The 26,791-nt window shown below is 38.4% G+C and overlaps 1 protein-coding gene across 5 annotated transcripts in view; it reads left to right on the forward strand.

Annotated features, from left to right (window-relative positions):
• Positions 1-26,791, forward strand: part of STXBP5L (syntaxin binding protein 5L) — a 4,174,867-nt gene that overhangs the window by 2,546,331 nt on the left and 1,601,745 nt on the right. For all 5 annotated transcript variants that reach the window (XM_044071514.1, XM_044071515.1, XM_044071517.1 and 2 more), the window contains exon 8: positions 20,076-20,199. In XM_044071514.1, the coding sequence (XP_043927449.1) occupies positions 20,076-20,199 (124 nt within the window). The remainder of the gene's footprint in view (positions 1-20,075; positions 20,200-26,791) is intronic.

Raw genomic sequence — 26,791 nt, forward strand, 5'->3', positions numbered from 1 at the left:
CGGATGCTTCTTCCAGAGCGTAGGATCCTAGGACTCTTGAGCTCCTCCCTATACCCATAATGCCCCACCAACCTAACATACTTCAGATCTCATTTCCTGCCATTGTGCACAGACATGGATTACGAACTCTTGAGCATTTAGCATTTCTTCTGCTTTTTTCTATGGTTCAAGTGAGTGCTGGAATTTTTTAATATTACTGTATGTACAATTTTCCTCTTATGCCTCCTGTGTTACCCTTTTCAGTCTGTTAGATCTTCCTTTTTACATGCCCCCTTTTTGTACTCTATGAGAATTCTTTACTACTGGAGTTGGCAGCTTTCTCCTGTTTTTCTCTTTTTCTGTCTTTATATTTCTTATAGTTAAAAATATTTTATATATATTTACTACTGTCTGTTATGATTTTTTTTCTGTCTCACCAGATTTGGTTTCCCTTCCTCTGACCTCATCTTCTCTATCCACCCTGGATTCTGTACCCAATTCCAGACCTCCTGTCTCACAAAACAAGCATGATCCATCTGGACATATCAGACCTCAAGTTGACCGCATGGTTTCTCCAGTTCCACTGATTGCTAGTTAGCCCAGGCTCTCCTCCCTTGTCCATCACATTCTGTTATCTTCCCATAAAGCTTCTACTAGAAAGATTTACAAGAGTAAATGGAAAAGATTTGTTTTTCGGCTCTAAACAAAAATTTAGGCCTTTTTTCAGCACCTATTCCAACTGTCCTTGACATTTTAGCTACAAATTTCAGTGAACGGTATAGTTTCTCAACTATTAAAATCCAATTGACAGTCACTTCCAACATTCATCTGGGTATAGACAGCTCTACCTTAGCTTCCTCTAAACTTTGCAAAGCTTTCCTAAAGTGAAAGTTCCTTTTTAGACCCCCTTTAAAAGATTTTATTTCTCCTAGGGATTACACTATTATGCTTCAGGCTTTGACTCAATCACCCTTTGAACCTTTGGCCAAAACTGACCTTAAATTTTTGTCCTGGAAAACCATACTTCTAGTAGCCATGACCTTGGCCAGAAGAGTATCTGAACTCCAGGCTCTGTCTTCTAAATCCCCTTATCTATTTTTTTTACAATGACAGGGTGTCTTTACTAACTAATCCACCTTTTCTACCTAAGGTAGCTTCTGAGTCAAATATTAACCAGGTCATTAATCTTCCAGTTTTCTTTCCAAACTTCTCAACTAAAGGAGACTATATGTTACATCGTTTGGATGTGCATAGACAACTTTATTTCTACCTTCATAGAACCAAAGACTTAAAAAAAAAATCATTGTTTGTTTCCTTCTCTACTACCAGATTAGGCAGGCAACCCTGTATCTAAAGTTACTTTGGCTAAAGGGTTAACTGATTGTATTACCTTTATATGTGGAAAATTGGGTTTGCCCTTACCAAAACCTCCTAAAGCCCATTTCTCTAGGTCTATGGAGGTTTTTTCAGCTTTTTGGTCTAGAGCTTCCTCAGATGATATTTGTGCAGCTGCAGCATGGGCTAATCCTCATACCTTTATTGCTTATTACAAACTGGATGTAGTCTATAAGGGCAGGGTGGCCTTTGGCTCAACTGTGCTCTGGAATATCCTTCTTTAGGGTCCTCCCGTGATTGTGGTAACTGGAGAATCTGTCCCATCAGTTGAGGAATAAATGAAAATGACAACATTATATTACTAAGTTATGTACTCACCATAACGTTCCATGTGTGTTGTCCATTTTTCATTCTTCCTCAACTCCCTACCTTCTCCTTTATTTTCTTCTGGAGAGATCGAAGAGCATTATAGGAGCCTCAATTTCTTGTTTGAGCTCTAGCTTGTTTATTCATGATCTGCCACCAACTTGTTATAGCTAGGGCCAACAAACTTGACCTGAGGTATGTTAGGTTGGTGGGGCATTATGGGTAAAGGGAGGAGCTCAAGAGTTGTAGCATTCTACACTCTGGAAGAAGTGGTTAAGTTGGACTAAGCCTTGCATGTGAACCCATCAGTTGAGGAAGAATGAAGATGGACAACACACATGCAAAAGTTATAGTGAGTACATAACTTTTTATTTGTTAATGATAGTAAAGCATAGATATTACGTTTTAGCTGTGCACTATTTCCATATCAGTGTAATGTTTGTCCCCCATGGGATTAACTTAATTTATATGGCCAACACTCATCTTTTTTTCCAATAAGAATGAATTTAGATGAATTTATCCAAAGAATGGGTATGTCTAATGTTGTATTAATGTGCTGAACCTAGTCATATTAAAGTTGCTACTTACTATTGCTAAGTCATCTGCATATTGTAGCAGTTTAAAAGTGATGATGGGATAATGCGTATCCTTAGTAAAAATGGTAAAACTCAGTGGACACAGGGTACACCATGTGGAACTCTGATATTTGATTTAAATTTGTAGAACATGGTATTGTTCCTTCTGATAAACCATTGGAGTTCAAGTGAACAGCAGAGGATACTTTGTAGTCTTTGTAGCAGTTTGCTATAGTTTAATACACCAAAGGCCTTTACAAAATTCAAAGTTGCCTGATATTTGTTGCATTGTATGGAGATGTACTCAACTAACTCAACTGGAACGTTTTGATTGCTATGACCTGAGTGGAAGCATATTTGTATAGATATGAATTTGTTGAATGTGGCTAGGTAGTCCATTGAATGATTACATGCACTTGTATCTAGTATTATAGATAGAAGACTGAATGTTGATAACATTGACCTATAATTCTCCTGTGAACATTGATAACATTTTAGACTATTTTTCAGAATCTGATAGATGACAAGCAGTAGTGTTTCCATTTTTTTGAGAAGATGAGAGGATTATTAATGAAGGGTGATACTTAACTTTTCATTTTCTGGAGAAGCCTTCTAGAGGTATTTTCTGTAATCAGTCTGAATGTGACTTCTGTAGAAGATGAGTGGTGGGTAAGTTTTGGGAATGTTGTCTTTAAAATGTTTGCGTATTTTTTCTATAATATATTTAAACCGATTGATGAAACCTTTAGTATTATCAAGTTCTGTTGGTAAATGTAAAAGTTATTCTAATATGTTTTATTATTGTGAAGTGTCCTATTTATAATATTCCAGGAAATGTGTTGGTTATCTTTGTTTTTATTCTGAAGTGTTATATAGAAATATGTCTTTCTCTTGCCTTTCATGATTGTGACATTTATTCCTGGGTGCTTCCAACTTTAGTACTGAGGTAACATCTCTATCCAGTTTGCTTATGCAGTATCTGTCTCTTTCATCAGCTTTCTAGTACTTGTATCTATCCAAACTGGTGACTGCTTTCTATTCTGAAATGTTCAAGAATGAGGCATAGCTATCAATTGGTGTTAGAAGAAAATCAGTAACATTGAGTATGGATCAATCAATTTGTATATTTTATCTAGAATACTTTTAGTCGGAAGCATTTTCTAGTTTCTTATGCTTGTCCTTTTAGTTTGAGATGGAGGAAGTTTTTCTACATAGCGAAAATTGGATTGTGGTCACTGAGATCATTGGGAAGTGCTTCACTTAATGTAAAAATTTTGGATGCTTTGTGAGACAGCAGTCTAATATATTAATTGCAACTTGTCTATGGTTTGTTCTTTTAGAGGATTGTACTAGCTGTGAAAATCCTAGAGTTAGCATGTTGAAATTGGAATTGCGCAAGATTTATTGGATCCAGAGTATATTAAAATTACCTAGAAATATTAGTACACCAGAGACATTCTCAAGGAACTAATTTTAAGTTCTTAAGAAAATGCTTAACTGTTTCATTTGGTGGTAGATACATACATCCAGTATGTAGTTGTTTATTGCTTACAATTATAAGTATAATAAGTTATAAGTATTAATAAGCTGCGGTGGTGCAGCGGTAGCATTGTTGCCTCACAGCAAAAGGTTCTCCCGTTCAATTCTCGGCTGGACCGCCTTCTGTGTGGAGTCTGCATGTCCTCACCGCAGTCGAGTAGCTTTCGAAAGGCATGCGTAGAATGGGCGTGCCTTCGTTGAAGGTTGGGCATCGAGCTGGTACCTCGGCATTCGTAAAAAATCTACTGCCAATCATTAGCGGACCGGAGTTTCGCTGTGGTGACCCCTAATTGGGAAAAGCCGAAAGAAGAACATTGTTTTAAGAATTAATTGTATTGTATTTATAACATGTCCTTCATAGTGATCACTATTGCAGTAGCCTAAGCTATATGGGTTATATCCTTCATATGATATAATACCTGGCCAGCTTCCAAAGCTCTGGGGTACCATCCATATACCCAAACAGTTAACTCAAGCAGAGCTAACTAAAAACACAGCTTTGGTTGCCAAATCCTTCAGGCTTTCCTGCTGCCAAGAGGAGCACTCCTCAATGGGCTTTTGAGGATCAGTGGCCTACTAATGTTATTCCATTTTTGGGCAGATAAGTTCCCTTTGTAAAAAAAAAAACTTCCCCATTACTTTTAAAGTTGTTTAAACTAAGTTTCTCTGGACAAAAATAGTTTTAAGTTCAGAAACACTATTTTTCTTGACTGCTTGCTTGAGATGAGAAGAAAGAAATGTATAAGCCTGAGAGACTTTATACTATTTATCTGTCTTTCTAGGTACAGATAGTTGAGTCTCAAGAGAATTGCAGGCAGCCTCAAAGTATCATCCAAGGCTGGTAAAACAAGAGGAAAGAGTGCTGCATGTAGGGCTTCTCATTCTAATAAATCATATTATCTGTCTAACTCAGGGGGAATGTCCACGTTCCCAAACAAATAAATCTTTCCATCTGGAGACAGTCTCAGAAAAGGAGAAAGTATCTAAATGTTCACGCTCAGACTCGGTGTTTAGAGAATCAGAGTGTAAGGCTAAGAACCCCTCAGGTGATACTGCCCTGTTTCTGTTTTAAGTCAGAACCCTCTGAAGAAACACCTTTATCCCTAGGAATTGAGGAATAAGAAACAGCATAAGTCATGTGACATCTACGGTTAAAAGCCTGCAATAAGCTCTTAACTAAGGTAATTACATCATTTTTAGCAACAGAAACCATATCCTTATTGTTAGAATGATTAATTTTTTTGTTTCCTAAGGACATCTGTGAATGAAGACTGAGAAGGTGAAAGCATATCGTCCCGAGCAAGTAGTTGCTTTCCCCAGCCACCCTAAAGAGATCCTTCTGGGGTGCCACCAACATCTAAAAATCTATAGTTCTCCTATGCCCACACTGGACACTGGAACAGCTGAAGAGAATCTATCTGACACCTGATCCATACTGGGTGACAAGGCTACAACAGAGGGATTCAAAGAAACCAGTGAATGGTCTGAAGAACCAGCACTGGTTACTGCAGAATCATGTACCATTGCCCAATGCAATGACTAAGCCCACTCTACGAGCAAGGTCTTGTGCTTTGACTATTTTTTTCTTAAGTACATTTGAAGAAGGAAGGGCAGGGCAATGAAAAGTATCTGTACTTTAGCCAAAGAAGATGCCTGATTGCTGGTAAGCACTGCTGAGAAGGGTAATTTGAGAATTAAGTAGTCAGTCAAGTGTTCAAAAGCAGCACACTTTTGTCTTTTAAAAAAAGAAGAGGATTTAGGAAATAACTTACAGACCTGTAAAATCCTAGAGACTCACTGTATTACTTTGCCTTTCTCATGCCCTTGTTTGAGCACTTGTGTATTAAAAGGCACAATAAAACTTTTCTGTCTAGAGAGGAGAGTTCAGGATTTCTGACTTAAGTCACCTGAAAACTTTTGATTACGTACCCAGACAAATCTTAAGACTGTGACCCTAGAAATGTATCAGCACCATCATACACACTTTTAAGGCATGCTTAGACACTAGAGACAAATTAACCACAATCCGATTAGTATTAGATCTCCCATCAAAATTCAAAAGTAAATGCACAAACAGTATACTAAAATCCTGTCAGAGCTCCAAGCCAAGTCCTTTTCACAGTAAGTGCACCAAGAAAAAAAAAAAAACAAGAAGTGAGAAGTGTACTCGAGCACCAGACATAAAATGCATTTCTAGACTTGAAATATATTTCACACTTCTTAAATATGACTCTGATAAAGAACATATTTGAAGCTTAAAAATAACAAAACCAAGTAACAAATAGTACACAAGCACCAAAACACTCAGTGTTATAAGTACATAAAAACAAATCCCAAGCTTCATTCCCTGCACTTCAGTTAAAATGTCTCAAAACAGTACATTTTTCTCACAAGACCAGTCATAGTATTCAGTAATGTGCTGTGTTCTAAAAATAGCAATTTCTGACAAGAAACTTCTGATATTAATAAAACTGCCAATATTCTTCAGAAAATAAAAGATATTTAAAAATATTTCTTGTGTGGCAGGGTTCCTATTTAGGTACTTACCTGCCCGAAATGAAGCCTGCAGCCAGTTGGTGTTTCCTATGGAGCCTATCAGCTGTTAATTCCACTCATTCCTTGAGACATAAAGAAAGCTCTGACGATTTTTAGTAATTCTGGCTATTTATGTAGCTCCCTTCAAAATGGGTTCTGCCTATAAGCAGGCAAAGTGGCAGTGTGGGACTAGGGAATGAAAGCTTTTGGAAGCTGTTCGGTTGTTTTATCCCTGGCTGGATACAACTCTGTACGTTACTGCAGCATTTACAATGATAAATATTGCAGATTCTCCAGAAATGGAACAAGATTAACTTTGGCGAGAATTCAGAAACAGGTCCTCTGCAAGGGGGTAAGGTTATGACAAAAGGACCTATTAGTGCAAACGTGGAAACTAGCAATGCGGAAACATATTACCTACAATGAGGAAGGACTTCATTTTCACTTAATTTGCATGTCTCTGATTCACTTGGTGATGACTGCAAGTGCTGACAGGCCCTTTTCTGCTGCCCTTGCAGTGATCACCACTGGCAGATGATGCATTGTGTTAGCACAGGCACCCATCCTTATTCATTCCTCCACTCACATGCATGCATACACACATAAACACACACACACACACACACACACACACACACACACACACACACACACACACACACAAACACACACCAAACCTCATGCCTCTCCCTGATTTAAAAGAACATCCCTACTGTTGCCTCTTATTTTTCCCTTCCCTCCTAAATCATGAATGATTACATTTGGTTAATTATGCCAAACATTAAAGTTTTATTCTTATTATTATACAAAAAATGCATTGTGATGCAAGTCCTTTTGCTGAATTAACTCTTTAAGACAATTAGAATAATATTTAGAAAGACTTCCTGGTGTCCTCTAGAGTCGTCCCCAGCTACGTATGGAAGTCTTGAGCATGCCTTTTTACATCACAGATCATTACAGTCAGTCACTAATGCCAGGCAATATAATTTCATATATTTTTGCTCCTGTAATATAGTTCATGCTGCAAAACCTGAGCTCTATGTACTTTTTAAGTGGATTAAGGTAATATTATAGTGCATCTCTTGTGTCTAGTGTTTCTTCCATATGTCTTTCTTGCTGCGAAAGCCAAGTTCTGTTAACTTTTTAAGTGCATTCGGGTAACATGATAGAGTACCACTGGTATCAGTGTCACCCTCTCCCCAGTATTGTACCAATTCATCATTGGTCAAGAGGAGTTTAGAAGCATAGCAACCACACACCCTCATGCATGGCAGCCACACTGCACGCATGCATATTCACAGACTCATACACCTACACACCATGCACCCCATCACCAAATTACAGTCCTGGACACACACACACACACACACACACACACACACACACACACACACATACACACACACCATGCACCCCATCACCCAATTACAGTCCTGGACACACACACACACACACACACACACACACACACACACACACACTTACCATACAACCCTTACCCGATTACAGTCATGGACACAAACACACACACACACTCACACACACACACAGACACACACACACACACACACACACACACACACACACACACACACACACACACACACACACATGCATGCCTCTCAACCTCTAAAAGTGCAACAAATCTGACAAAACCGATAATCATGGGGCAAAGGCCCCAAATCAGGGGCCGGTTTTAAATATTGCTCTTGTAAACTTAGAAAGTTGCTAAAATAATATGTTTTACACTGACATGCATTTTCTGAAGGGTATGAAATCTGAAACACAAAGTCATGTCATTGTACATTATACTCAGTCCTCCCTGATTTGCCAGAAAATCACAAATTTTATGAGGAATAGAATAGACTAGACCAAAAATATGAGGCAAAAATCTGGACATTCTGTAAAACTCTAGACAGTTGATACATATGCATACACACCTAACCTACCCCTCTCATAACTAACCAGCCCTACTGTGACCATCCAGTCACTGTGAGACACACACACACACACGTACATTTATCTGACACCACTCATATCTCTACATTCAGTCGCACATGACCAACACATACAGACACCAGAACAGTAGCTGTCTCCTAAACTCCCCAACATTTACCTGTAATGTGACTGCATCCATTGAAAGCAGTGGGAGAACCTGAGCTATTTGCTAAGTTTATTAAGCCGCAGTGGTGCAGTGGTAGCGTTGTTGCCTCACAGCAAGAGGTTCTCCTGTTTGATTCATGGCTGGAGTGCCTGCATGTCCTCCCCACGGTTAGTGGTGTTCGAAAAACATGCGTGAATGGGCGTGCCTTCGTTGAAAGTTGGGCATCGGGCTGGCAACTTGGCACCATAAAAATCTACTGCCAATCATTAGCGGACCGGAGTTCCGCTGTTGCGACCCCTAACTGGGAAAAGCCGAAAAGACAAACAACAACAACATTACCCAGGTATTTCGAAGGATTTACTCAGCTGAATAGTTCCACAAATCAAGTAGAACAAATAATATTACAAATATATCTGATCGCCAGTTGAAACAAATATTATGAATTACAGCCAGAGGTAAAAATATTCTTGACTTTGTCTCAGCATGTCACATTGGACATCCTTAGCTGAAAATATTCTCCCCCTCTCTAGGTGATGATCATAAGATATTAGACTGTTAGATTAGATATCAATGATTATCTTCTGTGCCACCAATCAATGACATTAAAACTATGAAAATGAGCAGAAATGGTAATTTTATTCAAGACAGTTTGATTTTACTGGACAGAAATAGACATTTTGGAAACTGTGACTACTGTACTGGTATGGGAGGAATCTAAAAATAAAATTGCATCATTAGAAGTGATACAAAATGTGAAACCATCAAAACATGAGACAGACATTACCTAGAAAGATTCAATTACAAATTAATACAAGGCATGGATTAGGAGAGAGTATATCTATAAAAATTAAATATAGAAAAGTAAGGAGATAAAAAATTATTGAGAAGAATTCATAGCAGCTAAGGAAAAAAAGATGGTGAAAGATCGTAAAGATAACAGATCTCCCTTTTTAGGTTTATTCAGAAAGGAATGAGACTGCAAAATTATTCCTCAGCAATCCAACATGATGACAGGCTCTTTTCAACAACCAGAGACATGATATAGCTTTGGCAGTGACTTATGTTTCTGTCCTGTAAATTCCACTACCAAAAAATGTATAACGGTACAGTCTTGACAGTTAAGAAAATGCTTGATAAATTAAAAATCTATACATCATCCGGATGTAATAAAATCCTTAATAGAAATTTGAGAGAGTAGCCTGATCAGCCTGTGGGCCATTAGCAATGATATGCCAATAGAGCATAAGTGATACTGAAATTCCCCTAAATTAGAGAAGGGCACTCCTTCTGATATAACATACTTCAGGCCTAATAGCCTCCTGTCTTGTTTTTGCAAGATAATGGAGAAATTAGCATTGAGTGTACTAGAGTGCGATTTATAGATGCTTCAATATATAAACACTTATCAGTTTTCCTTTAGCCCAGGGAGCTTTATTTCTACTTGTCATTTATATCTTTATAATAATCCACAAAGAAAACTGATGGTCTCACCACGATGTAAATGATGAATAGGCACCAAAAACGTCTAAAGACAAATTCTTTATTAATGGAAGAAGGATGAGCGCTTTCGCGTAGACTCCTCTACGCTTCATCAGATGAGTTACACTAAAAAACAATGCTGTTTAAATACAACTCTGGGTGGGAAAATTAAACAATTAGTATACTTAATTGTTAATTATAAACCAATGACAACTAATGTGAACAACACAATCACATCCAATCTGGTCTCCCAATGCTACAGAGCAGTGAAGGCGCATAAACAAACCCACAGGAACAATACCCGCAAACATATACACTGCAACTAAAAACTGCTGTTATAAAACAAGACACCAAGCATGATAAACTATAAACAACCTTAAGACAGTCATCCATTCATGAAACAGCTTGTTGTATAAGAAATGTAAATATGTAATTTATTTAATTCACTGACATTGAGGCAGTGAAACATTGCTATCTTCTTCTTAAAATGTAACAAAACACTTTATCGCTTCACGGCGGTGATCCACTACATCAAGCCGTGTCTTTAAGATAAAACTGGTGAGGCTTCAAAAAGCAAATGGACTAGACCCTCCCGTGGACTTGAAACAGAGTGTGAAACACTTCCGTAATTTAGCTAAGATATATAAAGATTTAGCGTAAATATAAAAATATATAAAAAATTTAAAAATATGGAACCTAATCCATAATTTAATGGAATAATAACATCAAAACAAATAGAAGAGACTTTTGATAATCCCAGGGACTATGTAGGTATGGAGACAACATGACTATGATATAATGATTGGTACATGACCAGAATGAAATATATGACATACTCAAGATCTGCAACTTGAAGTCTACCTCTAAAAAATTTTAATAAAAAACTGAGTTAAAAAGTCAAGAGCTTGTCTAAAAGTGATCGATGAAAACTGACCTATCAAAAGCAGTTAACTGTGTAAACCACAAAAGCTCTGTTATTAACTAACAACAATAAAATGAATGATTTTTTTGTGCATCTTTATAATGTTATTGAGGCTTTTGACAAGGGTTTATAAATCAGTGTTATACACATTAACCTTTGTTAAAACATCGACAAATTAGACCAGAAAAATATGCACTCTGAATTATAAATGAAAATAAAACAATAAACAAAGGCAATGGATAGAGATCACATTGTTGAAGTGGATTCAATTTTATTTAGTTGATGGGTCTTGGGCAATAGAGATGGATAGTCAACATTCAGAATGGCACCATCAAGGAAGAGAGGTAGAACAGGGGTCAATTCTGGGGCCGTATTTATTTAACTTATATTTGTCAGAGCTTTGATTCAAAGGTTCTTTTTTCCCCCCTGTTATGCCTGTTATACAAATACTATTAAATTAGGGAAATTATAGTTAATACATCCGATTTAAACTGGATGAAATTTACGTATGGTGAAGTCTATAGCAGTATATGTCTTCAACAGAAGAACTGTATAAGTATGGAACAAGCTGTCAGGTAATATTAAAGAAAATTCTAACATTAATAGTTTTAAATCCATAATGGATAAGATAAGTATTTTGGGGAGATGAACTATACCAGATAAGCAGGCTGTTTTGACTTTAGTCTTTGCCTATAATTTGTATGCAGTTATATGTATGTATGTATTCACAAAGCTGGGTTATTTATTTTGTATAAGATCTCCACACTTAATATATATTTCCATGTTGGTGATATCACACACATTTAAGTAATAGTAAACATTGCTTGTTTATTTTGTATCTATTTTTTTCTCTTTGCATTGCCAACCATCAACCGGACTCTGATTTAGCTAGCGTCTTTGATCATCATGGATGAGAACAAGTAGGATGAAATCATCTTGCAGGTAGCCATCATTTCTTTTTACATTCTGTCCATTTACCAGTCAGTCAGTTGCTGATGAGAACCCTTACAATTTCAGCCCATTGACGCATAGATGCTTTCATCCATGCACTGATTCTGGCTATAATAAGAAATTGCTTGACAAGAACTGCATGACTGTTCTGTGCATCAGGTTCTGTTTGCTTTCCTTTATTAAACAAGAAACCTTTATGTTCCATGCTAGACCAGACCACTTCATGCTGGGAAAGTATGTTTTGGCTGTTACACTTCTGGCCTCCTTCAATCAGCTCCTCCTGTGCCTGAAATATTAGATGACCCAAGTCAATGGAGACATAATTAAAGCTTCTTCATTCTACTGCACAGTACCACTCTCAAGTTTTATTTGATGACTCTCTAGCTTCTGTGTTTAAACTTTATGTAGCCTCCTCTACATGTGAATGGAGACAAGTGTACCACTACATAGTAATTGCCAGTGTAATTGTGCACATACACACAAAAGTCAGCACTTCAGCATATTTGAGTTGTTGTGTGTGTTTGTGTGACTTAAATATCACAGACTTTTATCATTTTTTATTGATGCATCTCTGTGTAGACTGGGGAACTGAATGCTTCATTATACTCATTTATGCACTTGGGTAGGCCTCCATAATTTACACTTGTTTGTGACACCTTTCAAAACATTTCACTGCCTAATAATGAGTGGAAAACTGCGTAGTAGAGTTCCCTAAAATCGAGAGATGTATGACCTGATGGACCTTAATATAGGCAAATATGATTGGATCTCTAATCATAACTATACTATTATGTGTTTGAGACATGGGTGCCAAGAAAGTCACCTCAAGGGTGAAGCTAGAGAGGTGCATCTTGGCATAAATGTTGACAATACATGCTAGATTGTTGTGATAGGAGATCCTATCATAATTCTTTGGTGGGCTTGAAACTTTATCTGCCCAATATATACTATTCAGTACAAAAAAGAGAGAAAGTATAGAAACAGAAAGTGTTTTATTAGTTTTGAAAGTCAGTAAACCACGTAACAAGTGCTGTTAAACAGAGAGTTGCATACCACTCAACTTCTTTGCTTACAAATTCTGGACAAATCCAAAAATAATGAGGGGACAAAGGATCAAAATCAGGGACAGTTTTTAAATATTGATATAATTAACTTGAAAATGTAATAGAATAACTGGTTTTGCATCAACTTGCATTTTCTGAACAGTAAGAAGTATGAAGTATGAAACAATGTTGTTTGTCATTGCTGACTGCAGTCCTCTGTGATTTATAAGAAAATCACAGATTTTATGATGGGTGCAGCAAGAATATGAGGCAACATTAGGGATTTTCTGCATAATCAGGGGCAGTTGAGATATGCAGCAGTCATAAATGAATTGCTGCTCTGACAGAGAGTAAAACAGCTTTTTAAAGCTGTTAAATACTTTGTTCGGCCACAATTTCTGTTTTTTATGTGTGGCAGAGTGAAGTTCTAAGAACTTTTAAAAGCTGTTTTACCTTATGCAACTCTTTTTTCCTGGCCATTACTGTCTACTGTTAGTCCCTAGTGTGAGACCCCGGTCATAGCAGTGCATAGTGCATCCTTAACACAATTTTAAGCACCCCTTTGCAGTGTTATGATCAGTTCTTGCTTAAGGGAAGCACATAAATTCATCCTTTCTTCGTATTTCAAATTAGATGTGTGTTTGTATGCCTTTGCTGTACTTTTGTATCCCTAAGAACGTTGGCATAAACAATTTTGGACAGCAGCACATATATTACTAGATCATGGGAACTTAATTGCCTTGTGTTTTTTGCTATGTACACTGAAAGCAGATCTGTCATGAAACTTTTTGTATACATTGTTAAAACTTTTTGTACACATTGTTAAAATGTTTTGTACACATTGTTAAAACTTTTTGTGCACATTGTTAAATTTCATAGTAACAACCACCACAACCCTTTTCCACCTGTTACTTCACTGACTATTGTGATGACAATGGGATGTATATATTTGCGTTGGGGAAAAGGTAAATGCTACTTAGGTGGAAAAATTGAATTTTTGACGTAGAAGGCACTTTGTTGTGTGTTTAGTAATCTGTTGTGTCATCACTTCTCTGTTGCCATATGTCTTTCAAACTCAAGGCTCTGTGAAAAAAGTAAAGCATGCAGGGGTGGCACAATGGTGTAGCAGTTAGCACTGCTGACTCACAGTGCTTGGGTTCTCCAGTTTGTTTCTCATCCGGTGTGCTTTTTGTGCAGTGAGTGCAGTAGATCCTTTGCTTACCTTGGATTTTCCCTAGTTTTCTGGCAGCCAACCCCCCATTCCAAAGATGTACAGGTAAATTAGCAGTCACTGGAATTAGCCAAAGGTGTGCATACCATATGTGACTGACTGTATGTATGCATTCTGTGATGGTCTGGCTGCTCATCTGGAAATGCTTTCAATGTTTTACACTCAGTAACTGCTAGCAAAGTCAGTAGCTTCCCAGCAAACTTGAAGTGGATTAAACAGGTAGTAAGAGAATGTATAAATCAATGACTTTGGTAGTCAACCAGTTCTTTTCTGTATCAGTTTTACTAAAGCTCTTAGTTTTAGATAAGAATCACATTAATTAGAGAAAACATAACATACGATCTGATGTTGTCATTTTCACTCATTTCTCAACTGTTTAGTTTGGATCCAACCTTTGGATATGACTTGTCCACTTTTTCCAGCTTGTGGAACACTGAAACTCTCGCGCTCCCTTATTCATAATGCCCTAGTGATTTAACATACCTCAAATCTTGTTTTCCACCTTAGTGTACTGGTGAGATCACTATATACTCTCAACTAACTTTCTTTTGTGATTGAGAATCTTTTTTTACAACTATTTATCTTGAAATCTTAAAAATGTCTTTATAAAACATATACTTTTGTAGTGCACCCTTCCTTTTTACCTTTACTTGTTTAGTCTTAATTATCATCATTGATCTCTCCTATTTCTTATACTTTTTAGTACGTCTTTAATTACCATTGTTGGTAATTTCCCCCCTTTCTCTTTTGTAATTTAAAAAAAAAAAAGTTTGCTTAATATCTTTCTTTTCTTTAGAATAGTGCTTAAAAATGTCGGAAAAGATTTCAGGTTTTAAAAAGTTTGGCCTGTGGCCTTAAAATACCATTGGTGGATGCCTAGTCTAAATGTGTGTATTGTTTAGCTTCATCACATCTCGACTCAAACTGTAATATTTGCAAGTCCTTTAACCCTAGAGCTTTGATCGACAGGAAGAAAAATCAATACTAAGAGGTTTGCTCCCTTCCAGTTCTTTATTAGCATCATCTGGGGCTCAAAACCCCAAGAAACCAGATTAAAAGGATGCAAGAAAGAGATTCCCAGATCCAACCACATCTTAGACTCCGGGTTCCAAATCTCCTTGCAAAATTTCTAAACCTTTAGATCTGATGCCCTCGGATCTGAAGTCTAAGCTTGAAAAGTCTTCTAGGATCCAATCACCACAGTAGTTCCCAAACCCAGTTTCCTCTCGACTGCCTTCTCTATTCTTGGATCAGTATCTGAATCATCACCACTTCTGACCATCACCAACAGCATTTTCCAGAAGTCTGACTAAAGCTGATGGGGCAGAATGATGAGGAAGCTCCTGTTGGCACAGATTCAAATGGGGATTCTTCCAGCTCCAACCCCATTGGGTCCAGAGACCATTATTAGTACTACCCCATTGTTACTGGCTCCTTCTCTGATCTGACCATTGGTTTCCAAGCTCTTGTATCTGAAAATTTTGTAGTCATCAACACTGGATCCGAAGATTATAGTATTTTTGACTTTTGTGGTGTCTCTGAGTGGACTGATGAGTAGCACGTCAGAGCCTAATGACTCTAGGAGCCGTAATGTCAGTGCTGGATCCAGGATGTTGGAGTCGACTTTGAAGCTGTCAGAGCCATCTCTGCCCTCACAGCTAAATATTAGAAAGCATGGCTCTGACTCCATCCCCGAGAAGTCTGCCTTCAGGGCAGATGGTGCCTGTGGTCTGTAAACATGTGTTTTCAGAGCTGTTGGTTTCCCTATCTCCAAGGCTTTCTGCCTTTAAGGCAGTGAAGAGAGCTTTCCCTGTGCCCAGAGTCCAGACTTCTCTTGCTTCTTTGGCTCTGACTACCCTACTCTATTCTTTTATGCATCTGGAGCCTCAACCAGCTGTACCACTGGGACAACCAGCCCAAGTCAGTCTCCAGGATACCCAATAGGCTATACTAATTTCTACTGATAATTCTCCAGATCATCTCACCAAAGAAGTTGCCAGGAAGAAAAGTGCAAAAGGAGGCACTTAGACTCTCCACAAGAGTCTGTCACAGAAGATACCAACTTTGATGCGGACGAAGGGTCTCCAATATCACCACTCAATGACATCTCATTTGGAGATATCCTAGAAATCCTAAAGCAAAGGGATGGTTGGTTTCTTGACAACCCATTCCAAGAGGAGTTGGTGTTCCTAGATGCTTTTGGAGTTGATCCATCTCCCTTCTGGCTGACTCTGCCCACTGACAAGCTCATTGATTTTGTCTCTCGAAGGGTGTGGAAGTAAACTGACACTATTGAGCCAATCCCCAAGAGACCAGACAGGATCTTGTCATGACCAAAGGACAGAGAGTATTGGAGCAAGGGAGTACCAGTTGATGCCATGGTCATGGTGGTGGCCACAAAGAAGGAACTAGCAAAGCAAAGATCCTCTGTCCACCCCATTAACATGGCGTCTAGGGTGTTGGACAAATTTGGGAAGTGTGATTGTGCTTTGGTGACCTTTGTCCTTTGGTCACTGAATTATTTGACACACCTCACTAGACTTCAGAGGGATTTGATTAAAAAACTTACCAAATCACTTACTGGGACTATATCCTCCAGGGCTGAGAGCTCTGTTTTCTTGCAGCTGGCTACTCTTCAATCCATTTCTAGCTTGTCCATGAATCTTATATTTTACACAGCTGAGGGTACCTCACAGGTGGTGGGTTCAGGCATTTCCATCAAGAGGCATGCCTGGATGTGCTTGTGTGACTTTGCAGAACCCTTCAAAGCTTCTGTCATTAATACTCCCTTTGAAGGAAGTTCCTTATTTGGCCCCAAAGTTAAAGGTACACATTCTAGGTGTAAACAGGAAGGGAAAATCCTGTGGGGATAAGTTTTTCAACCCCCCCCCTCCCAGCTGACCCTATCTAGGAATTAATGAGGCGGATGAAAAATGAGGTTCAGGAAATCCCAGGGTCCCTTCCAAGGTCCACGTGGAGACAGTTCGCCCAGGTGTGGGGGCCCTAATGGAAGATGCCATCCCCATGGCAGAGATGGTCTGCACTGCCAGAAACCTATACATACTTTCTCTGACAGATCCTACCAGTGCTCCTAAAAAGAATCCAGACTGTACATCACTGGAGGCAGTTGGGGGTCATCTATCTCTGCACCAGAAAGCCTGGCTAGAAATTACCAAATATTCATGGATGTGGAGGATAATATCCAGAGGATATATAATACCCTTTTCCCATCCACCTCTGCTAGTATAAAACAAAACCCCTGATGTTTCACCCAATCAGAGGGAAGCAGCAGTGCTAGAAATATAAAAGCTGCTAGAAAAAAGAGTCATCCAAAAGGTCCCACCAGACTAGAAAGAGAGAGAACTTAATCAAGATTCTTTTTAGTGCCAAAGAAAATAGGGGACTGGAGGCCAATTTTGGATCTCAGCTGTTTAAATCAGTCAGTTCAATACACAAAGTTCCAGATGGTCACGGTTCAGTCCATTCTGCCTTTTCTACACAAGGATGACTGAATTTGCTCGATAGATCTTCAGGATGTGTACTAGCATATCAAAATGAACAGACAATCCAGGAGATATCTATGCTTCTGGCTGAGAGCCAGTCATTACCAATTCATATCTCTGCCTTTTGGCCTCTCCACAGCCCCAGGGTATTTACCAAGTGTATGGCAGTAGTGGCAGCTCACTTGAGACTGCAGGGATTCTGGGTGTTTCCATATCTAGATGACTGACTCATAACCACATCGGCCAGATATCAACTGGATTCTAGCTTGAGATTACTTACTCCAATTATGCTCACATCTGGACATTTCAATCAGTTACAACAAATCTCATCTGGAATCAGCACAGACATTGGAAGCCATCAGTGCCTTGCCCAATATGATCACGTAAACATCATCTCTCCCCCTGTCAAGAGTTCAGACTATTCAGTTTCAGGTCAGAAAGATCATTCAAAGCTTTCTTGTCTGTCAGCTCGATTGATTCTTCAAGCTTTAGGATCCATGTCAGTTGCAAACATCCTGGTACTGTTGTCAAGGTATCGTATGAGAATTCTTCAGTAGACATTGGCATCTCAATAGTCCATCCCTTGTCCAGTCAGATCAAAATAACTCAGGCTTGCAAAAGTTATCTCCTATGGTAGATATACTTCAGTCAAGTAAAAGAAGGTTGTCCCTTTGTTCTCCCCCAGCCTAAGGCCATATTGACCACAGCTGCCACCCAGATTGTGTGTATGATGGCACTTCTTTGGAAAGAAAGTCCATGGCACATGGTCTTCAAAGAGGCCAACACACATATTCATGTCCTGGAAATGAGAGCGATCCTCCTAGGGCTGCAAGCCTTCTAAGATGCTCTTCCCCTGGGAGTACTGCAATCCAGGCGGACACATTTTTATCCTGGAAAACTATCTTTTTAGCAGCTATTACTTCTGCTAGAAGAATATCAGAATTACATGCCCTGCCATCCAAACCTCCTTATTTGATTTTTCATAAGGATAGAGTGTCCTTATGGGACCAATCCTTCCTTTCTTACTTAGGTGGTGTCAAAATCTAATATTAACAAGGTTATCATCCTTCCAGTCTTCTTCCAATTTTCTCAAATAAGGGAGAGTGTGTTACATGTTTTGGATGTTCACAGGCAGTTACAGTTTTATCTACAGACAGCCAAAAATTTTCAAGAAATCAGAACAATTGTTTATCTCTTTTTTGGACTCAAAATTAGGCAAACCAGTTTCTAAAGTGAGCTTAACCAAATGGCTAACTGATTGTATTACTTTTGTTTATGATAAATTGGGCTTGTCTTTGCCAAGACCACCAAAAGCACATTCCACTAGTTCTATGGAAACTTCTTCAGCATTTTCATCCAGATCTTCATTGGATGATATTTGTGCAGCCACAACTTGGGATAATCCTCATACCTTTATTGCTCATTACAAGTTGGATCTGGTCTCTGGGGGAAGAGTGGCCTTTGGTTCAGTGGGGGAAGAGCAGCCTTTGGTTCAGCAGTGCTCAGGTATATCCTTCCTTAGAGTCCTCCTGGGATTTAGGTAGCTGGGGACACTGTCCCAGCAGTTGAGAAATGAATAAAAATAACAACATCAGATCCAGACCAACAGCCAAAGAAGAATAAAAATGACAAAACAGATGGAACGATAGGGTGAGAAGCTAGATTTCTTTTTTTTTTTTTTTTTGTGTACATGTGACTTTATTTTTGGCTGAATTCATGCAGGAAGTGATTGCACTGGAAGTGATATAACTTCATGTTTCTTTAAGGCTTGTGCACTTACCTTGTTAGACTCTAGAAAGTAAACACAGTTGTTACTATTCTGTATGGTACTCTCTATCCAACAATGATATGATTTACCAAATTGCTTATAACATTATAATGCATTATTGCTAATAATATTTCTCCATGTTATAAATGTCTCTGTGAGAACATTTTAAAATGTGTTTTGTCTGTCATTGGTAGATGTAGCAAGATAGTCTGTGCATTCCTTTTCTGGAATACAAGGGGAAAATTTTTAAAACATTTCCTTTTCTGCACTATACCTTGTAATAGGCGTGTAATTGGGCTGTACATATGTGTTAAAAAGGCAGTGAGTCCTTTCTAGTTTTGTTGTTATGCATGTGCATTCATATGTCCTGAAAGTAATGACCCCGATTATTAATTTTAACAGAACTGTTTAATCTTGAGATGAGAAGCCTTCAAAATATGTATATAAGGTAATTCACTTGGATTTAAACAAATAATATGATCACTTTTGCTACCTACAGAATAATTCTATCAACAAGCATTAGTCTTAATATAGAAATACTTAACCACATGAATTAGCTAATCTTTATAGATATCCACCTTTGCCTTTGCAAACTGTAATAATCTTCTAATAAAATAATTACAGAGAAGTCAAAATACTTTCAGGTATTTTAACGAGTTCATTCTGCAAGAAGAAATTAAAAAAAAAAAAAGAGATACGTGCTGTAAAAGCCTGTGTCCTTACTTTTGTTTTATTTTTAATACAGGCAATACATTCAATTTCTTGGCATCATGAGGGAAGAACGTTCATGTGCAGTCACTCAGACGGGAGTCTGACCTTATGGAACTTGAAAGCCCCAAGCAAGCCATTCCAGATCATCTATCCACATGGTATGAGACATTTAATGGTTTCTTTCTCTCTTGGATAGTTTCCCTTCAGAACTACTTAACTAGAAGCTAATAATAGCATGCTTACTCCTTGTCACTAACTGCTCTTTCAAGAAGAAATTGTAAACATCAACTAAAAATAGTGTCTATGTAGTTAATCATTTTTCAGTGCAAAAATACGGAAGCGTATCGTATAGCTGTTACATACCACATTAATGAATCATGTCAGGTGAGCTATACAAAACATGTTTGTAAATATCATTTGAAATATTTGTTAATTACGAATCACAGTGGTGAAGTTAAAACAAAGGGAAGGAATTCAGACTGATTGCTCTGTCACTGGTTTTCTTCTTTATAGTTTAAATAGTTTTTCTTGTTCAGTACAACATCAATTCTTCAGATTTAAAAAAACACTAAGAAAAACAATTATGTACTTGTTAATATTAAGATAAATTTGTAAAATAAATGAAGGCGAAGTTAGTCTAAAAACATAAAGGCATATTCTCAGTGTAATGAAATCAACATTGTTTTCACCTGGCAAGAGCTGAAGTATATAACATCTTTTTCAGACTGCGGTGTTGTGTGTAAACCATTTCCTGGAAATGCTGGAGATTAAGAAAGAGGATTTAACAAGAAAGTAGCCACTCTAGGTGTGGGGCTGACTTGTGCTTTATTAAATTTGTTACTCACTTCAGCCACCATGTCAAATATAAGTGATTTAAATTATGCATTTTTTAAGTGTCTATTTAACAGGATATCCATTGTTGTCTATTTTCATTGGATTAAACCAAGCATGGGCAAACTATTTGATTCAGCCCGCCAAACTTGAAAAAATTTAATAAATTAACCTTGTTAATGTTTTATTTCCCCTGCAATTCTGATGTTTCCTCACTAGATGGCGCACTCTAGATATATTGGCTTTGTTGAGGTGAAGCGTAGGCCTATTACTCCACGTTTGCACTTTACCCTTTGACCCACCGCCCCTCTATGAAGATGAGCGGACCCAAGAAAAGGAAAGTGGACAGAGAATGTCGAGTGTTCAATAAGGAGTGGATAACTAAATATTTTTTATCCGTGATACGCACGTTGTTAAAATAAACAGTGTGCGCAGATCAAATATAACGCTTCACAGACTGACTTGCTGCAACTGTTTCATCCTTGCACTGGTCGTTGTTGACTTTTGACACCGGGGAAACAAATTGAATAAAAGGAACAGGACAAGTACATCTGCATCTCCTACCGTTTTTGAAAAAAAAAGACAGTCAGGAGGAGAGTGATGGTGATATCCTGAAGGATAACAGAACTTTCAGTGCTTTAAAATAAAATGGTCATTTATTTGATTTTCAGTGTTTAAAGACTCATTTCGAAGTCAGAGATTTTATTGTAATGCTTTTCTTCATTTTCATTGGAAATTAAAGCACATGTTTTCTCCATATCCAAAGATGTGTATTTTTCCCCCAATGAGGTGCTGTTTTCAAAGCATGCCATCTATCTGCTCCTGTTCCGGCCCCTTTGTCAAATGTTAGAACTCAATGTGGCCCACGAATCAAAAAGTTTGCCCACCCCTGGATTAAACTGTGGGTTATCGGATACAGCCTTGGCACTGATCCTGAAGCTTCTCAGTTCCAGGGCTTTGACTCTTCCCCTACCTGTAATTCCTTGAACTCCACTTCAGTACCTCAGATCTCATTTGCCCCCTGAAGTAGTAAGTAAGTTTTTGAGGATTCCTGCATGTTGTACCCTTTCAGTGCAGTTTTTTCCCTTTCTTAACCATTTTATTTTTCCTTCTCTGCTGAGAGAAGTTTTCTCCCCATCCATTCAGTTTAAATTATTTAAACTTAGGATTCTTACTTAGATTGGTAGGATTAAAATTAGTTAAGATAGGTCAGTTTATAGTGTGCTTAGATAACTGTTTATTCCTGTTATAGGTATGTTTAATGTTAGTGTCTTCTCATAGGGTTAGTTTAGCTGCATCCTAGTTTATATCATTGTTTTTTATAGATATTAAAACTTTAATTGTTAGACTTAGTAATGGGAGTTCTTACCTTGACTGGAATCATTGCTGATGGGCAAGGGTTTAACAAGTGTGCAGAGAGCAGGCACAAACTCCCTAAACAGGAACCATGCTCATTATGTATTTATTGCTTGGGTGTTGCCCATCTCGACATTCAGTGTCAGGCCTGCTCATCCTTTAGCTCTCAGGCTCTTCAAAACAGGAGGGAAAAGTTAATTGTAAAGGGCTTTCTTCCCCCTCAGGCAGGGTCTGCCACTCCATCAATGGTGGCTAGTGACTTCAAATCAAAGGGGGGATGCAGGAGACAGCTGAATGGGTGGAGCCAATGGTAAGGGGTGTGCCCAACTAGAAAGGGAAGGGGCTATGTTCAAAACCACAAAAACTGGAACTTTAATTAAATACGCTGCCCTGGGTGCCAAACCATCATTATGAGAGTCCAATCAAGACAAAATGAAGGGTAGAATAAAAAATATTTCAATTCATTGGCTACATGACAGCTTACTTAATATCTAGATGGAAACAAAAAGGTTGTGAGGCATGAAGAAATAAATTACTTTTTAAATACATTACTGGAATGCCAGTCAAAGTCAAGTGTAAGAAAAACAAGCAGCACTCAACTCAAACCACTTCTCCTTGTACTCCAGTTCTAATTATAATTTATATTCAGCTTTATAAAAGTACCAAGTAACATGCTGAAAGTAGCAATCTCTGTAATACCCCCACTTGTAAAAATGTTTATTATCCAAAAAAGACCTCCTACCTGACAACTATATACTTGTTTCATGGGGAAAACACGATCAAAGTAAAAAATGAACAGCAAACAAGAAACAAGCTCAAGATAAATAGCTTAAAGGATTACTGCACAGGATATGGTCCACACATGATAGATTGGCATTCTGTTTAGTTTACGGGTAAAGCCTGCAAAGATGACTGCAAGTCTCCAACAAAGGTAATGAGCTTCTTAAAATACTGTAATCCTGTCCTTTATTACAAATATTGTCATATGTATTTCAATACCTAAGGCTTATACGTTATCTAGTTATGTAAGTATTCTCTGCATGGCAACAACTAAAAGGCTTTCAATGTTAGTAATTCTTTAACAGTATGCTTATTAAAGCTTACTTGCATCTTACAATCTCAGACAAGCTTACCTGATGTTCATGAAAGCATTGCTACTTAAACACAGAGCAACGGGCACTTTCTGAATAATAAGAAGCATAAATCAACAGTATAAAAATATGACAGAAAACCAGAACATTCTGAAAATCAAGCAAGGACAGATGAAAAGCCACTGTAGTACCTGTGTCTACATTGGATGGGGGATACTGTGCACACTTACACTGCATAACTGCTCCTTGCCTTGCTTGGACACTTCCAGAGTCACTATATGGGGAAGTGGGGTGCAACAAGTATGTCACAATTTGAAATGTCTCTGGCTGACTGTGATGGCCCTGACACATTTGTCATACCTCTCAACCTCAGAGCAAGAAATCTGGACAAACCATACACAGAAGTGGGACAAAGGCCCAAAAATAAGGACAATATTTAAATATTGCTCTTATAAACTTTCTAATAGAATAGTAGGTCTTGCATTAGTATGAATTTTCTGAAGGGTATAAAATCTGAAACTCAAATGTCTGTCATTATTTTCTAACGTCAGTCTTTAATGATTTGCCACTAATTTCCCAGAAAACCACAATTTTATGAAAAATGGACCAAAAATGTGATGCAAAAATATAAAAGAGCCACACAATACAGCTGGGAACCTGTCAAAGAATGGACACTTTTTTAATATTAGTACTGTTAACTTGAGCAGCTGACAAAATAAACTAATCTACATGCATTTCTGAAATAAAAGTAATCTATAACTCTGATTATTACAGTTATTTATTAATTGTAAACCCTCCATGTTTTCTTCCAAAACTGCCATTTTGCAGAGGGATTATTAGAGGGAGAGCAACATTTTGAGCAAAATTGGGGATAGCTGAGAGGTTTGGATATGCTTAATTCTATAAAGCAATTTATTTGCACATACCTCTCAACCTGTTAACGTAGGAAATCTAGACAAGGCCAAATTTTTATTTATTTATTTTATTTTATTTTATTTTATTTTACATTTTACATTTGTTAACCGGGATGGTCCGGCTGGATACGTGTCCATTTTCAGCGGAGTCCCGGGGAGAAAAGCTCCAAAGTTACAAATTCAGATTAAGAAAATAGACATTACAAATAGATGATCAACTAATAGAGGTTAAATAGAAGAAGATTCTAGACATAGTACATAGAGATAGAAAGTTATAGGTGTAACAAAATAGACAATCCACTAAATTGTGGTTACAATACAAGTTGATTATAGACATAATACATGCATTCTTCTGTGAGGCCAGAGGCATACTTTTCAACTGAAAATAGTGGCTGAAGATAACAATACTTAGAGTTGCAGTCATAAAGGATCTCATTGTTTAAATGAGGGGGAACGGCTGAGCAGAGTGTGTTGGAGGGAAGTGTGGGGTCTTAGGGTTGGTACAGGGGCATATCCAGTGTGACTTGAGGTGACTTTTAAGTTTATGTTTAAATATGGTTGGAGAAGACTCTATGGTAATGTCAGCAGGTAGTGAGTTCCAGTTTTTACCGACAGAGTTGGTGAAGAGGGAGTCGCCTGCAGCATGGCTGGATTTGATTGTAAGTACTAGGAGTTTGGTGGATGAGCATAGTGGGCGATTATTACTGTAGGGGCAGATTATGATTCTTTGGGGTAGTGTCCGGTTGGTGGAGGATTTTATGGGCGACTTTGAGCTGGTTGAGCTGTAGGAGGTTGGGTAGTTCCAACCAGCCCAGGAGTTTCAGGTTCTGGCAGTGGTGGGTACGGTAGGGTGAGCTAGTAGCAAATCTGGCGATTTGGTTGTAGCATGAAGACAGTTTTTTAAGATTGGTTTTATTCAGGTGGGAGAATAGAGGGGAGGCATAGAGAAGGATAGATAGGAGGTGGGAGCGGGCAATTGTTATTCTAGCTTGCGGGGTGAGGAATGATTTGATCTTGAAGAGACTACCGAGTTTTTTATTGGTAGCTTTTATAGTTTGATTGATGTGTACATCAAATCTGAGGTTGCAGTCGATCATGACGCCCAATAGTTTAGTTTGGGTAACTGGGGAGATGATGGTACCATTATTAGCTGTTATATTGAAGGGAGGTGAGGTGGTCCTGTATGTTGGGGTAAAGAGAAGTAACTTAGTTTTATTGGGATTTAGTATTAGGCGTTGGTTTAGTAGCCAATTTTCAACCTTGTTGAAGGTGCTTTGGGTTATTTCAGTAAGTTCTGCTGGGGTGGAGGCAGTGCAGATCAAGGTCGAGTCATCTGCATATTGGATGCAGGTAGCCTCTGGTATGACTGTGCTAAGTTCATTTATAAAGATGGAGAACAGAAGGGGACCTAGTATTGAGCCCTGGGGTACTCCTAGTCTGATGGAGAGGTGTGAGGAGAGTTTACCCTGCCACAGTACAGCCTGTTTCCTGCACTGTAGGTAGGACTCAAACCATTGGAGGGCCTGTTTGTTTAAGTTTTTGGCCTCCAGGCTATTCATTAGCATTTTGTGGTCCACCATGTCAAAGGCCTGGACAGGTCTAGGAAGAGACCAGAGGACAGTAGGTTGTTGTTGCGATTTTGATTTATAGTGTCTGAGAAAAAGAGAAGGGCTGTTGTGGTGCTGTGATTGGGCCTAAAGCCATGTTGTGAGTTGGATAAAAGTTTGTTTTGTGTGAGATATTTCATGAGTTGAATATGCACACACTTCTCCATGATCTTAGCTAGTGGTGACAAAATGGCTATGGGCCTGTAGTTAGACAATTCAGTGGAACTTCCCCCTTTGTGAAGTGGTATGACATGTGAGATTTTCCATATGTCAGGGATTATGGCTTCTGATATGGACCAGTTAATAAGGATGGAGATGAGGTATGCAATTGCATCTGCAGCTTTTTGTAAGTAGTCAGCTGGGAGGAGATCAGCAGCCGGGGTGGTTGGACTTAGTTTCCTAAGTAGGGTTTTAATGAGTTGAGTGGGGACTGGTTGGAGGCTGAAGGAAGTTTTAGCTTTGGAATTGGTTGTGCTAGGATTGGAACCAGTGGGTGAGACTAGGTTAGCTAAAGTTTGGACGGTTTCGGTGAAGAAGGTGTTAAAGGAGTTGGCAATATCTTCGGGGGAATTTTGATTAGTGGCAGATGTATTTGGGGTGGTGGTTTGTCCTGGGTGGAGGAGTCTTTTTATTCCCATCCAGAATTTCTGAGGTTGAGATTTGTGTACCTGTTGTAGGCAGTGGTAGTATTCCTTTTTGTCTGAAGTTACAGATTTTTTTGCATAATTTCTTAGTTGCCTAAATAATAGTTGGTCAGGTAGGGTTTTAGTAGTCCGGTAGGTGTCCCATGCTTTATTTCTTAATGCAAGTTTGGCCCTAGTTTCTTTAGTGAGCCAAGGTGCGGTGTTGACCTTGGTTCTACTAGTGCGACTGGGGGCATGAAGGTCGAGAATAGCCAGAAATCTGGAGTTGAAGTAACTGACTGCTTCATCTAGTGGAAGGCTTTTTAGG

Source organism: Protopterus annectens, chromosome 5.part0 (assembly GCF_019279795.1).
Source record: "Protopterus annectens isolate FY-2018-M chromosome 5.part0, PAN1.0, whole genome shotgun sequence".
In the NCBI taxonomy this organism is placed as follows: Eukaryota; Metazoa; Chordata; order Ceratodontiformes; family Protopteridae; genus Protopterus; species Protopterus annectens.